This window comes from Peromyscus leucopus, chromosome 1, assembly GCF_004664715.2.
Source record: "Peromyscus leucopus breed LL Stock chromosome 1, UCI_PerLeu_2.1, whole genome shotgun sequence".
NCBI classification, from domain to species: Eukaryota; Metazoa; Chordata; class Mammalia; order Rodentia; family Cricetidae; genus Peromyscus; species Peromyscus leucopus.
In genome coordinates, this window is record NC_051063.1 from 77,341,508 (window position 1) to 77,355,067 (window position 13,560).

The 13,560-nt window shown below is 48.2% G+C and overlaps 1 protein-coding gene across 1 annotated transcript; it reads left to right on the plus strand.

Annotated features, from left to right (window-relative positions):
* The first annotated feature begins 2,013 nt into the window (after positions 1 to 2,013).
* Sephs2 (selenophosphate synthetase 2) lies at positions 2,014 to 4,223 on the plus strand. The gene has a single exon (XM_028885566.2). It carries the CDS (start codon positions 2,168 to 2,170, stop codon positions 3,524 to 3,526), a length of 1,359 nt encoding a protein of 452 aa, XP_028741399.1. The 5' UTR covers positions 2,014 to 2,167; the 3' UTR covers positions 3,527 to 4,223.
* Positions 4,224 to 13,560: the final 9,337 nt, after the last annotated feature.

The following is a 13,560-nucleotide window of genomic DNA, read 5'->3' on the forward strand; positions in this document are numbered from 1 at the left end:
TCTTTCTTTCTTTCTTTCTTTTTTTTCGAGACAGGGTTTCTCTGTGTAGCTTTGCGCCTTTCCTAGATCTCACTCTGTAGCCTACGCCTCAAACTCAGAGATCCACCTGCCTCTGCCTCCCGAGTGCTGGGATTAAAGGCATGCGCCACCACTGCCCGGCTCACCTGTTCTTCTTATAGTGAAAACAGAAGTCTAACTTGTAATATTTTTTATGAGAATTAAAATAGCTCATACACAAAAATGTCTTAGAGTGTTGCTACTAAAGATTTAACTCTTATTTTTAAAATTATAATCTGGGGCTAGTGAGATGGGTAAAAGTATTTGCTATGGAAAAAAAAAAAAAAAAACTTTTTTCCAAGACAGGGTTTCTTTGTGTAGCCTTGGCTGTCGTAGAACTCACTATGTAGACCAGGCTGGCCTTGAACTCCTAGACCTTGACCTGTTTCTGCCTCCCAAGTGCTGGGACTAAAGGTATACACCACCGCCCAACAATTAAATCTTATTTTTTTTGTTTGTTTTGTTTTTTGAGATAGAGTTTCTCTGTGTAGCCTGGGCTGTCCTGTAACTCACTGTGTAGACCAGGATAGTCTTGGACTCACAGAGATCCTCCTGCCTCTGCCTCCCAAGTGCTGGGATTAAAGGCGTGCGCCACCACTGCCCGGTGCTGTGAAAATCTTGACAGCTTCAGTTAGATTCCATGAATCTATTAAAAGTGGAAGAAGAGAACCAATTACACAAAGTTGTCCTTGGACACCCCACACATCATCAAATACAACAATAAAAGATTTATTTATTTCTATTTATATGTGTAGGAGTGTTTGGCCTGCATATGACTGTGCACTATATGTGTTCCGGGTGTTCTCCATAGCCAGAACAGATCAGATCCCCTGGAAACTGGAATTACAGGTGTCTGTTACCTAGCTACCATGTGGGTGATGAGAACCAAACTTAGGTCCTCTGCAAGACTAGCAAACGCTCTTAAACACTGACCCATCTCTCCAGCACCTATTTTGGTGTGTGTGTGTGTGTGTGTGTGTGTGTGTGTGTTTGAGACAAGGTCTCACTGTGTAGCCCAGGCTGGCCTGGACCGTCATCATCTTCTACTTCAGCTTTCCAAGTGCTGGGATTACAGGCTGTGTCTCTACACCCATCGACAGTGTTTAATTTATTCATTTATTCCTTTTAGGGTTTCAATCTGTAGTCCAGGATGGACTGGAATTCACAGCAATTCTCCTATCTCTGTCTCCCAAACGCTGGGATTACAGGCATGAAGCCACTGCTCTGGGTCTAGCATTTACAATTTTAGTAGTTATTGGTTTCCTTCCTGAATCTATCATGAATTCTCATATACATTAACTTGAAGCAATATGGACATCTTAGCACAGGTAAGCTATTCCGTTGCATTAGTAAATTAACTTGCAAGAGGACAGCAACTCATCACTGGCAACTAATGGCCAAAACAGTACCCAAACCTGTGCAGTCCGTGTGAAATTTCACAACACCCATGTTGCAATTTGCTTACGTAATGATGGTATTTACTTTGTGCTGTCCCTTTTCTTCCCCCAATTCTCCCCTAAAGTGTTTTCTTACCCTAGACTGGCCTTGTGTCCTGTCAAATGACGCTAGCGCTACTCTGACCTTCATGGGGTTAGCCAAGGGTCAGATTTCCTTCTGCAAGTAAGCTAGCCTTTGGTAAAGCCACTGCAAAGCAACAAACTTGCGCCAGCCACTTCCAAGACTAGGTTCACATACGTAAGGGGACTGGAATACCAGCCCTTGGGAAACTGAGGCAGACGGATCGACGCCAGTTCGAGGCCACCCTGGTCTACGTAGAGACGCGCGTTCCAGGCCAGTTACAACAGGCTCACGTGACGATCTCTCGCGGGGACCGGTTATGCAAGCAGACGGTTAATTTGTAATTTACCTTCCCGAGTAAAGGAAGCCCGCCTCTCGGTTCCGGAGCCGTCATTGGGTGGTGCGGCTGTCAATCACGCCGTATATAAATAGAGGCCGCGCGGCGCTCGGCCGGGCAGCGTGGCTGGCGTCCTCCGCTCCGACACGTGTGGTACCCCCATCTCCTCCGGGAACCTCTGCCTGCTGTGGCAAGCGGGCTCGCCTGCAGGTACCGGGGCCTCTGGTCCGCCCGGCCTCCCCCGCCGGCGGCACGATGGCGGAAGCGGCGGCAGGCGCCAGCGGAGAGGCCATGGCGGCGCTGGTGGCGGCGGAAGGTTCCTTCGGCCCGGCGGGCCGGAGTTTCTCCAACTACCGGCCGTTCGAGCCCCAGACGCTGGGCTTCAGCCCGAGCTGGCGGCTGACGAGCTTCTCTGGCATGAAGGGCTGAGGCTGCAAGGTCCCCCAGGAGACTCTGCTCAAACTCCTGGAGGGACTGACGCGGCCCGCGCTGCAGCCCCCGCTCGCCTCGGGTCTGGTCGGGGGTCCGGAAGAGACGGTGCAGGAAGGGGGCCTGGCCGCCAGGCCGGGCCCCAGCTCGGCCCTCCCCTCGCTGAGCATTGGCTTGGACTCGTGCGTCATCCCCCTGAGGCACGGCGGCCTGTCGCTGGTGCAGACCACCGACTTCTTTTACCCCTTGGTGGAAGATCCCTACATGATGGGGCGCATAGCCTGTGCCAACGTGCTCAGTGACCTCTACGCCATGGGCATCACCGAGTGCGACAACATGCTGATGCTGCTCAGTGTCAGCCAGAGCATGAGTGAGAAGGAACGAGAGAAGGTGACGCCGCTCATGATCAAAGGCTTCCGTGATGCTGCCGAGGAGGGGGGCACTGCAGTGACGGGGGGGCAGACGGTGGTCAACCCCTGGATTATCATCGGCGGGGTGGCCACCGTGGTGTGTCAGCAGAATGAGTTCATAATGCCCGACAGTGCGGTGGTGGGAGACGTGCTGGTGCTGACCAAGCCTTTGGGAACCCAGGTGGCCGCCAATGCCCACCAGTGGCTGGATAACCCCGAGAAGTGGAATAAGATCAAGATGGTGGTTTCCAGAGAGGAAGTCGAGTTGGCCTATCAGGAAGCTATGTTCAACATGGCTACTCTAAACAGAACTGCTGCTGGGTTGATGCACACGTTCAATGCCCACGCAGCCACAGATATCACAGGCTTTGGCATTTTAGGACACTCTCAGAACCTCGCGAAACAACAGAAAAATGAAGTGTCCTTTGTCATCCATAACCTGCCAATCATTGCCAAGATGGCTGCCATCAGCAAAGCCAGCGGGCGCTTTGGCCTCCTCCAGGGAACATCAGCCGAAACCTCTGGGGGATTACTGATTTGTCTGCCAAGAGAACAGGCAGCACGCTTTTGTTCGGAAATCAAATCTTCCAAGTATGGAGAGGGTCACCAAGCGTGGATCGTCGGCATCGTGGAGAAGGGAAACCGGACAGCCCGTATCATTGACAAGCCTCGCGTTATTGAAGTTCTACCTCGGGGAGCCGCGCCCGCCGCTGCTGCTGCTGCTGCTGCTGCTGCTCCTGAAAATTCCAACGCCGCCGCTGAGCCTAGTTTATGAAATGGAATAGCAGAAGTTGTTGGGGACGCAGAGCCATCCCACGCGCTCACGGACTGTTGCCCAGGGCTGATTTTAAGACCTTTGCCAAGGCCCTCTGCGTAGTGCCTCCAGGTGCCCTTGCTAGTTCCATCCAAAGCCGCCTGTATGTAGATCTAGGGCCAGAAGTAGCACCGGGGGAATGTGTGTTCATCTGTTGATTGAGGAGCAGGAAGCCTTTTCCCAAAGCAAGATGAGACTATTCCAGGTTGAGGGATTTTTTTTCTTTGCACTGAGTTGATTCATTTCTGCACAGGGAGTAAGATTATTAAGATTACACACAGAAAAAGTAAACTGTAACATGAAAAGAAATTAGAGTTTGGACCAATATATTGATAAGTCTAAATTGTTAGAACTCTTACTGATTCATTGTCAAATTCATTATTAATTTTTCTGAGAAACCGCCTCTTTTCCTGTTCTGGACAAGAGTTGAGCAACTTGTCCAACTAGGAAAGGAAGACGCAGTCCCCTGCCTTGGTCTCTGTTAATGATGTCTCCTCCTCTAACTCCCACTGCGGACTGGAAGAGACTGAACAAGCCTCAGAGCCAGGTGTTGGTGGGCATTAATATACTAAATCTTATGCTGAAAATTCCCGGAGATTTAGTTAATAAAGAAAATTTCTTACAGCTAAATAAATAAAAGGAACTTCGTTGAAAAACTCCTGTGGCTAATGTTTGGTTTTGTGGGTCAGTTTTTGTTTGGTTTCCGGCAGGTTCTCAGGTAGTGGAGGATGGCCTTGAACTCCTGTGTGCCGAGTCCAGGTGTGTGCGGCCAAGCCTAGCTGCAATTGTGAATCTTTTGATCCCTTGATGTTTCGAACCTACAAAATAGAAAGGGGGTGTTGTCCCGCCCCTGAGCCCGGGTATTTGAGTTGCCTGTCCCCAGGCGATGACAGAAGAGTACCTGGAATAGATGTCAACTCTAGGGATTACAAGGTAGACAGGAAATAGGAAAAAAAAAAAAAGTGGCCAGTGTTTAAAAGCTAGGAAGATAGAGAGCAAAACTGGCTGAGCAGAATAAAGAGGCTTTCTGAAAGTGGGGGATACTAACAGGAAATAGCTCTGGAAGGTGGAGGCAAGGCGTTGGCATGGGAAGAGACCTGGCTAAAAGCTTATACACAGCAATTAATGGCCTCACACTTTGTAGCACCCCTCCCCCACACTTGGAGATGGGTGACTACCTTTCTCTCCGGGAGGAAAAAGGCTGGACACCAAGCGCAGCAGTGGACAGCCTGACGTCGCTTGCCTAGCACACCTGAAACCCTGGTTCAGTCCCCAGCACCAAATAAGCCTGCTGGGTTCACCAGCACTTGGGAGATAGAAGCAGAAGGAGCAGAAGTCAAGGTCATCTTTGGTTATATAGAAAGCTCAAGGCTAGCCTAGGCTACATCTACATGAGACCCTGCCTCAACACCCCCACACACACATACAAAAGAAAACTGAGCTAGGATTTGTTGGAGGGTGCCCAGGATGCATAAGAGCTTCGGTTCAGTACGCAGTGCTTTGGGGCTTGGGTGGTGATAAAAGGAGATAAGTTTTAAAACACTGGCCAGGGAGTTGTGTAATTCAGTGTCACAGTGGTGCGGCTCGGGCAAAGTCCTGGTTTAATCTCCCACCAGAAAGGGTAACCTTGGCAATGAAGCTTAAGAGGACCCAGGTACCATCCAGTAGCTTGACAGTTGAAATACTCTGGAGAAGGTGACCATGTCCAGAACACAGTTGTTTAAATGCAAGCTCTTTATAAGTAAAAGCACTTCCCTGAAGTTCCCCAATACATAAGACTTCAATGCCTGCCCACCCGCCAACTGCCCCAACACTTGACAGCATCATTCTGTGTAACCGAGGCTTGTCTAGATCTTCCCGCTTTGGCCTAGATCTTCCCGCTTTGGCCTCAAAGGTTTTCGATACCTTGTCTTCCTGTCTGCTGAGAATGCAACTTTGTTCTTTCTTTTTGCAAAGTTGCTTCCCTTTCAAGGACTAGTTGCTAGGCCAGCACTCTGTTACTGAGCCGCACTCCCTAGCTACCCCGTGTCTTCTGGTATTGTTTTAGGAAAGGTCTTGCTATGTAGCTGGGTCTGGCCTGGAACTTGCTAGGTAGACCAGCCTGGTTTAGAGCTCAGAGATTTCCCTGCCTCTGCCTCTCCTGTGCCAGGATTAAATGTATGTGCTGCCACACCCAACTCATTCTTTTAGTTTTTTCTTTATTTTATTTTTATGTAAATGAGTGTTTTGCCTGCATGGATATATACATCATACACGTGCAGTGCCCCCCAGAGGCCAGAAGAGGGCTTTGAATCCCCTGGATCTGGAGTTAGAGATTGTTGTGGGTGCTGGGGATGGAACCTGGACTCCTGCATGAGCAGCCAGTGCTAGTATGATGAGCCATCTCTCTGTCCCTTTTTCTTTATTGTTGCTGGGTTTTTTGTTTGTTTTTCTCCTGCGTGAGCAGCCAGTGCTGTTAACCAATGGGCCATCTCTCTGTTCCCTCATTCTTTATTGTTGCTGGGTATTTGTTTGTTTGTTTGTTTATCTTTTTTGAATCAGGGCCTCAATATGTAGCCCTGGCTGTCCTGGATTTCACTCTGTAGCCTTGAAGCCCAGGCTGGCCTTGAACTCATAGAGATCCACCTGCCTCTGCCTCCCAGGTGCTGGAACTAAAGGTGTGTGCCACCACTGCCCAGCTTATTCTTATTTTTAAATAAGAGCAATCAAGGATCACTAGACATTTGAGGCAAGCTTCCAACTTGGAAAAAAAAATTAAGGGAAAGACAGTTCAGAGAGAAGTGGGGGAAGAAGGAAAGTCCAGAAGGATGATTTCTCAGGGAAAGTGCTCGGGATCTGGAGACCTAAACATGCCATACAGCAAGAGATGACAAGGGTGGAAAAGGCTGGCAGAAAACAAAATCATGAAAAAGATGTGTAATAGACAAGGAAAATATATGAAAATCAGGTGACCCGGGAGCTCCAGGAATAAGACAGGTGAAAGAAAGAAACTTACCAGGGAGAGAGTAATGCAAGTGTTCTCAAACTTAAAACGTGCAAGCGGGGGCTGGAGACGGCTCCGCAGAGCATTAGCTGCGCTTCCAGAGGACCCAGGTTCCATCCTCCGCACCCACATGGCGGCTCACAACCGTCCAAAGCTCCAGTTCCAGGAGATCTGATGCCTTCTTCTGAACCCAAGGGCATCAGGCATATATGTCATGTTTATGTATGCATGCAAGCAAAACATTATATCATACATGTGAAATAATTTTTAAAGGGGGTTTTGTTTGTTTTTGTTTTGTTTTGTTTTTCCTTAGTTGAAAGTAGGTAGGCCTGCTGGTACCTTCCTGTAATCCCAGGGCTTGGGTAGGGGAGCCAGAAAGATCCGGGGTTCAAAGTCACCCTCACGTATATAGAAAGTTCTAGGTAAGCCTGGGCTATATGAACCCTGTCTCAAAAACAAAACAGAAAATAAGCTGAAAATTCCATGCCTCTTGAATTCCCAGCATAGTGAATTTTGTTATTGCTGTTTGTTTTGAGGAAGGGGTCAGATTTTACAGCCAGGACTATGCTGGAACTCACTGTGAACCCTAGGATAGCCTTGAACTTGTAAACTCCTCCTGCCTCAGCTTCCCAAGGACCAAATTTACAGGTGTGAGCCACCGTGCCCACCTCTGACACAGAGACTTCCAAGACATACTAATTCTACGAAGCTTTAAATTGCCAGAGGTAAAGATCATGAGTTCAAGGCTAGCCAGAACTACACAGGGGGCCCCTGTCTCAAAACAGATATTTTGAGACATGCAAAATATCTAAACAATTTCATCCCATGCAGCCTTTCTCAGGAAACTACCGGACAGGCTAAGCATGCATTTCAGTGGTGGAACAATTTCCTAGTGTGTGTTAGGCCTGTGTTTATTCCCAGAACCATGAAAACAAGCAAGTAAAACTGCCGGGCGTTGTGTTCCCAGAGAGCAAAGAGAAAAGGAAACAAAACTGGACCTCACTGGAGAGAGGTGAAGCCATCCGCCATCCTGAGGACACAACCCAGCCAGCAGAACCAGAAGCCTCTCGGCAAGAACACAATTCAATGGAGTCTTGGCACATCGAATTGTGTGGAATCTGTATGGGAAGAATAACGACAATATATAAAGAATCAGTGATAATCATATAGAAAGTTAACAAATGGAAACAAAAAAAGAAAAACCCAGCCGAAAAAGCAACTCAGTAGTATAAAGGAAATGTAATCATGCCATAGTATTCAACAATCAATACCACAGTTGATATAAATGTCATTTAATAACAACGAAAGTTGATCATCCGTCTCCACGCTCTTACAGAGCTCTTCACCAGATGCTGGGGTGTGGACCCCACTGCAGGTCTCCAGCTTCACACATTCATTAACTTTAAACTCAGTAGCTTTTCCAGGGGCGATAGACAAACCAAGACGCTCCGCCTAGCACCTCTCACTTTTTACCTTCCTCCCAATAGAAAACCACTTTAGACTCTAACTGGCTGGTCCATTTTCAGTCCTGTCCAGGCTCAAACCCCTTCAAAAGGCCTGAAAATACAGCTCAGTAGGAGAAGAGTACGTGTATGAAGACCAGCCTTAGTTCCATCCCCAGGACCATCATTCCAAAAATCTTAAAATAATTTCAATTTAAAAGTCTTTCAGAGTCGGTCGGTGGTGGCGCACGCCTTTCATCCCAGCACTCGGGAGGCAGAGCCAGGTGGATCTCTGTGAGTTCGAGGCCAGCCTGGTCTCCAAAGCGAGTTCCAGGAAAGGCGCAAAGCTACACAGAGAAACCCTGTCTCGAAAAACCAAAAAAAAAGTCTTTCGGGCTTGAGAGATGACTCAGTGGTTAAGAGCACCACCTGTTCTTCCAGAGGACCTGGGTCAATTCCCAGCACCCATGTGACAGCTCACAACTGGCTGTAACTCCAGTTCCAGGGGACCCGACACCCGTGGCAAAACACCGATGTACATAAAATAACGTTTAAAAAAGAAAAAAGTCTTTCAAAAGAAACCTCACGAAGAACCCGTCTGTCTCCTCAGCAGACATCAGCTACGGAAGGCCTGTGGGCAGAACTCAGTATCGGGCAGAACTCAGTGCCCTCCAGGCACACTGTCTACCACTCAGCAGCGGCCTAGCACCCAGCCCTTCTCCCACTTGTCCTATAATTGCTTCATTTAAAATGTATTAATTTACTTTGAAATTATTCTCTGAAAGGGCTGAGGTTAGGGCTGGGGTGGGGGCTGGGGTGGGGGCCCGGGTGGGGACCGGGGTGGGGCCGGGGTGGGGGTCGGGGTGGGGGCCGGGGTGGGGGCTAAGGTTAGGGCCGGGGTGGGGGCCGGGGTGGGGGCCGAGGTGGGAGCCGGGGTGGGGGCCGGGTGGGGGCCGGGGTGGGGGCCGGGGTGGGGGCCGGGGTGGGGGCTAAGGTTAGGGCCGGGGTGGGGGCCGGGGTGGGGGCCGAGGTGGGAGCCGGGGTGAGGGCGGGGTTGGGGCCTCAGTGGGTGGAGCGCTGGGCCTCCCGTGCATGAAGCCCTAGGTTTAATCCCCAGCTGTTTAAAAAAAGAAAAAAGTAAACTTTTGTTCCGGTTCGATGACTCGGCAGGTAAAAGCACTTAGCCCAATATCCTGAGTTCAAGCCCCGTAATCCATGGAGGGAGGAGAGAACAGACTCTGAGAAGTTGTCCTTTGACCTGCACTTTGTGTGTGAACACATACACATCACACACACACACAGATAGTAAATATAAAGTAAAAATTTAAAAATGAAACAAAATTGTCCCCTAGGGGGCTGGAGAGATGGCTCAGCGGTTAGGAGCACTGGCTGCTCTTCCAGAGGTCCTGAGTTCAATTCCCAGCAACCACATGGTGGCTCACAACCATCTGTAATGAGATCTGGTGCCCTCTTCTGGCCTGCAGGCGTACATGCAGGCAGAACACTGTATACATAATAAATAAATCTTTAAAAAAAAAAATTGTCCCCTAGTATATAAGCTTCAAGAGGACAGGGATGCTCACACCTCAGACTGATCAGTACCTGGTTAGTGTTCTGGAGGGAGGGGGGAGATGGAGGGAAGGGAGGGAGCAGAGGTATGGATGGATGAGGGAGGGAGGGAGGGAGAGAGGGGTGGACCTTGAGGACCGTCACCCTTTTTCACATCGTCCTAGCTCTTGTGCCTGGTGTCGCCTAGCAGTGGAAGCTGGTGTCATTTGTCTACAAAACACGTCTTTGGAGAAGGAATTCGAGTCGGGTCTGTTTCCCACTTAAAGGCGCTTTCTCTCTCCTGGTTTTTTGTATGTGGATGAGTGTTTGCCCACATGTATGAATGTGCACCACCTGTGTGCCTGGTGCCCATGTAGTCAGAAAAGGGTGTCAGACCCCTTAGAACTGGAGTTACGAATGGATGTGAGCCCCCATGCAGGTGCTGGGAGCTGAACTGGGGTCCTCGGCAAGAGCAGCAGAGCCTGACTACTGAGCCACCTCTCCAGCCCCTTACAGGCTCTCTTATTGCTTCATTTTCTAGACAGCACTGACAGTAGAAAAGGAAAGAGAAGGTGGAGGTGTCCTTGTGTGGGTCCTCGACTTAGCCCAGGCAGAGTTCAAGGTCGACAGTATGGAAGCACCCAAGCCTGCCTTGGGGACAGGCTGGCCATAAAAGTGAAGGCAGCAGGTGGTAGAGATGACAATGCCATGGGTGGACATGAGACTCTAAGAGCAAACAGGGCAGGCTGGAGGGATGGCTCAGTGGTTAGGAGCGCTGGCTGCTCTTCCAGAGACCTGGGTTCAGTTCCCAGCACCCACCCGGCAGCTCACAACTGTCTGTGACTCCATTTTCAGGGGATCTGACCCCTTTTTCTGGCTTTGTGGGTACCAGGCTCACATGTGGCGCACAGACATGCAGGGAGAACACTCATAAACATTCTTTCAAGCAAGCAGGTGATGGAGGAGAAGGAAGAGAGGGGTACAGTGAGAGCAGAGGACAGGGCTTACAGGACAGGACACAACAGGGGGAAGGCCATGCTGGGCAGCCTGGAGACAGGTTCACTGCCTCCTCTCCTCCCCAGCCAGAGTGGCAGCATCAGTACCGCCTTACCTCAGTCTGAGTCAGGCCCTGGCCTCTGAGGGCCTCAGTCTGTTGTAACTTAGGTGAACTAGGTGCAGCCCGGCTGAGCATGATGGAACACACCTGCGATTCTAGCTCCCAGGAAGCTGAAGTGGGAGGAAATAACCTGCGCTACATAGTGTGTTTACGGCTAACCTGTGTGAGCCCGTTTCAGAATTTAAAAAGGAGTGGGAGGCAGTCATGGAGGAAACACAATGAGATACACTCCAACATAAACTCATTAGACCCACTGAGTACCTGCTCTGAGCAAACTTTGGGTCCCAATAAACTCTGGTTTAGGTGTCTAGACGAAAAATTATGATGAAAGGTTAGAGTGCTGTGAGAATTAGAAAGAGAAAGGCCCAAATTCCTTTTTTGTTAAAATAAAAATTTCAATGATTTATTTTTATTTTATGTGCATTGGTGTTTTGCCTGCATGTATGTCTGTATGAGGGTGTCAGGTCCCTTGGAACTGGAGTTACAGACAGTTGTGAGCTGCCACGTGGATGCTGGGAATTGAACTTGGGTCCTCTGGAAGAGCAACCAGTGCTGTTCACAGTTGAACCATCTCTCCAGCCCATCCTTTCCTTTTAAAAATGTAGCGTGCAAAACTCAAGTCCAAGTGGATCAAAGACCTCAACATAAATCCAGTTACACGGCTGGGCGGTGGTGGCACACGCCTTTAATCCCAGCACTCGGGAGGCAGAGGCAGGCGGATCTCTGTGAGTTCGAGGCCAGCTTGGGCTACAGAGTGAGATCCAGGAAAGGCGCAAAGCTACACAGAGAAACCCTGTCTCAAAAAACAAAAAAACAAAACAAACAAAAAACAAATAAATCCAGTTACACTAAACTTAAAAGAAGAGAAAGTAGGAAGTATTCTTGGCACAGGAGATCACTTCCTAAATATAATACCAGCAGGACAGACACTGAGAACAACAATTAATAAATGGGACCTCTTGAAACTGAGAAGCTTTTGTAGGGCAAAAGACACGGTCAATAAGACCAAACAACATTCTACAGAATGGGAAAAGATCTTCACCAACCCCACATCTGACAGAGGACTGATCTCCAAAGTATATAAAGAACTCAAGAAACTAGACATCAAAATACCTAACAATCCAATTAAAAAATGGGCTAAAGAGCTAAACAGAGAATTCACAAAACAAGAATCGCAAATGGCTGAAAGACATTTAAGGAAATGTTCAACATCCTTAGTCATCAGAGAAATGCAAATCAAAACGACTCTGAGATACCACCATTCTGAGATTAGAATGGCTATGATCAAAAACACTAATGACAGTCACATGGAGAGGATACAGAGCAAAGGGAACACTCCACCACTGTTGGTGGGAATGCAAACTTATAAAACCACTGTGGAAATCAGTATGGCGGTTTCTCAGAAAATTGGGAATCAATCTACCTCAAAACCCAGCCATATCACTCTTGAGCATATACCCAAGGAATGCTCAATCATACCACAAAGATATATGCTTAACTATGTTCATAGCAGCACTATTCGTAATAGCCAGAACCTGGAAACAACCTAGATGCCCGTCAACTGAAGAATGGATCAAGAAAATGTGGTACATGTACACAATGGAGTACTACTCAGTAGAGAAAAACAATGACAGCATGAAATTTGCAGGCAAATGGATGGAACTAGAAAATATCATCTTGAGTGAGGTAACACAAACACAGAAGGACAAACATGGTATGTACTCACTCATAAGTGGATTCTAGATATAAAGCAAAGAACAATCAGACTGCAAACCACAGAACCAGGGAGGCTATATAGCAGGGGGGACCCTAGGATGACTGTGCCTTATAAGTTTTGGTTTTACTCAATTACTGGGCAAGCCTCAATGAAACATTTCACTATTAGGATAAGAATTTATACTGTATCAAACTGATAATAGAAAAATAAATAAATATTTTTTTTAAAAAAAAGTAGTGTATGTGTTTTGTTGGTTGTTTTTTGGTCTTTTGGGAGGCCTGCCACCCAGCTCCCAAATAAATCACACATGGAGGCATATTATTACTTATAAATGCCCAGCCTTAGCTTGACTTCTTTCTTGACAGCTTTCCTTAACTTAAAATTATTCTATCTACCTTTTACCTCTGGGCTTTTCCCATTCTCTTCTGTAAATCTTACTCTTGCTCCATGGCTTGCTGTGTAGCTGGGTGGGCTGGCCCCTGGAGTCCTCCTCCTTCTCAGGATACTTCTTTTTTCCCTCTCTCCCAGATTTCTCCCTCTATATATTCTCTCTGCCTGCCAGCCCCACCTATCCTTTCTCCTGCCTTGCTATTGGCCATTCAGTTCTTTATTAGACCATCAGGTGTTTTAGACAGGCACAGTAACATAGCTTCACACAGTTAAACAAACGTAACATAAACAAAAGTAACACACCTTAAAATAATGTTCTACAACGGTGTGTGTGTTTGTGTGCGCGTGCAAGCATGCTCAAGAACACATGTATGGAGGTCAATCCTTCTGACCCAAACTCTTGCCTTTTTCAAGAGCCTTTAGCTTTCCAGAGAGAGAGGCTTTTAAGCAGGGCTCTGTGGGATGGGCAGGTTAGGTTTTGGTGTGTGGAGAAGGGGATAGGTATCCAGATGGAAGAACTTTGTGAATGAAGGCAGGCAGAGAAGGTGTGGGACCTTCTGACTGGATTTCAGCATGTGTGGAGGAGGACAGGGGTAGAACCCCAGACCCCTAGGGGTACTGGAGTCCCTCTGGGCCTGAAAGGGTTAAAGTCTCCATTCTTGGTTGTTGCTGAACATTTTCCTGTGTCCCAGCAGGCTGGTGGTCGGAACAAATCTCTCCCACTCTCATCCCCCAAGTAAACACACAAAGGTTTATATTGATTAAAACTGCTCAGCCATACAGGCTAACTACTGACCA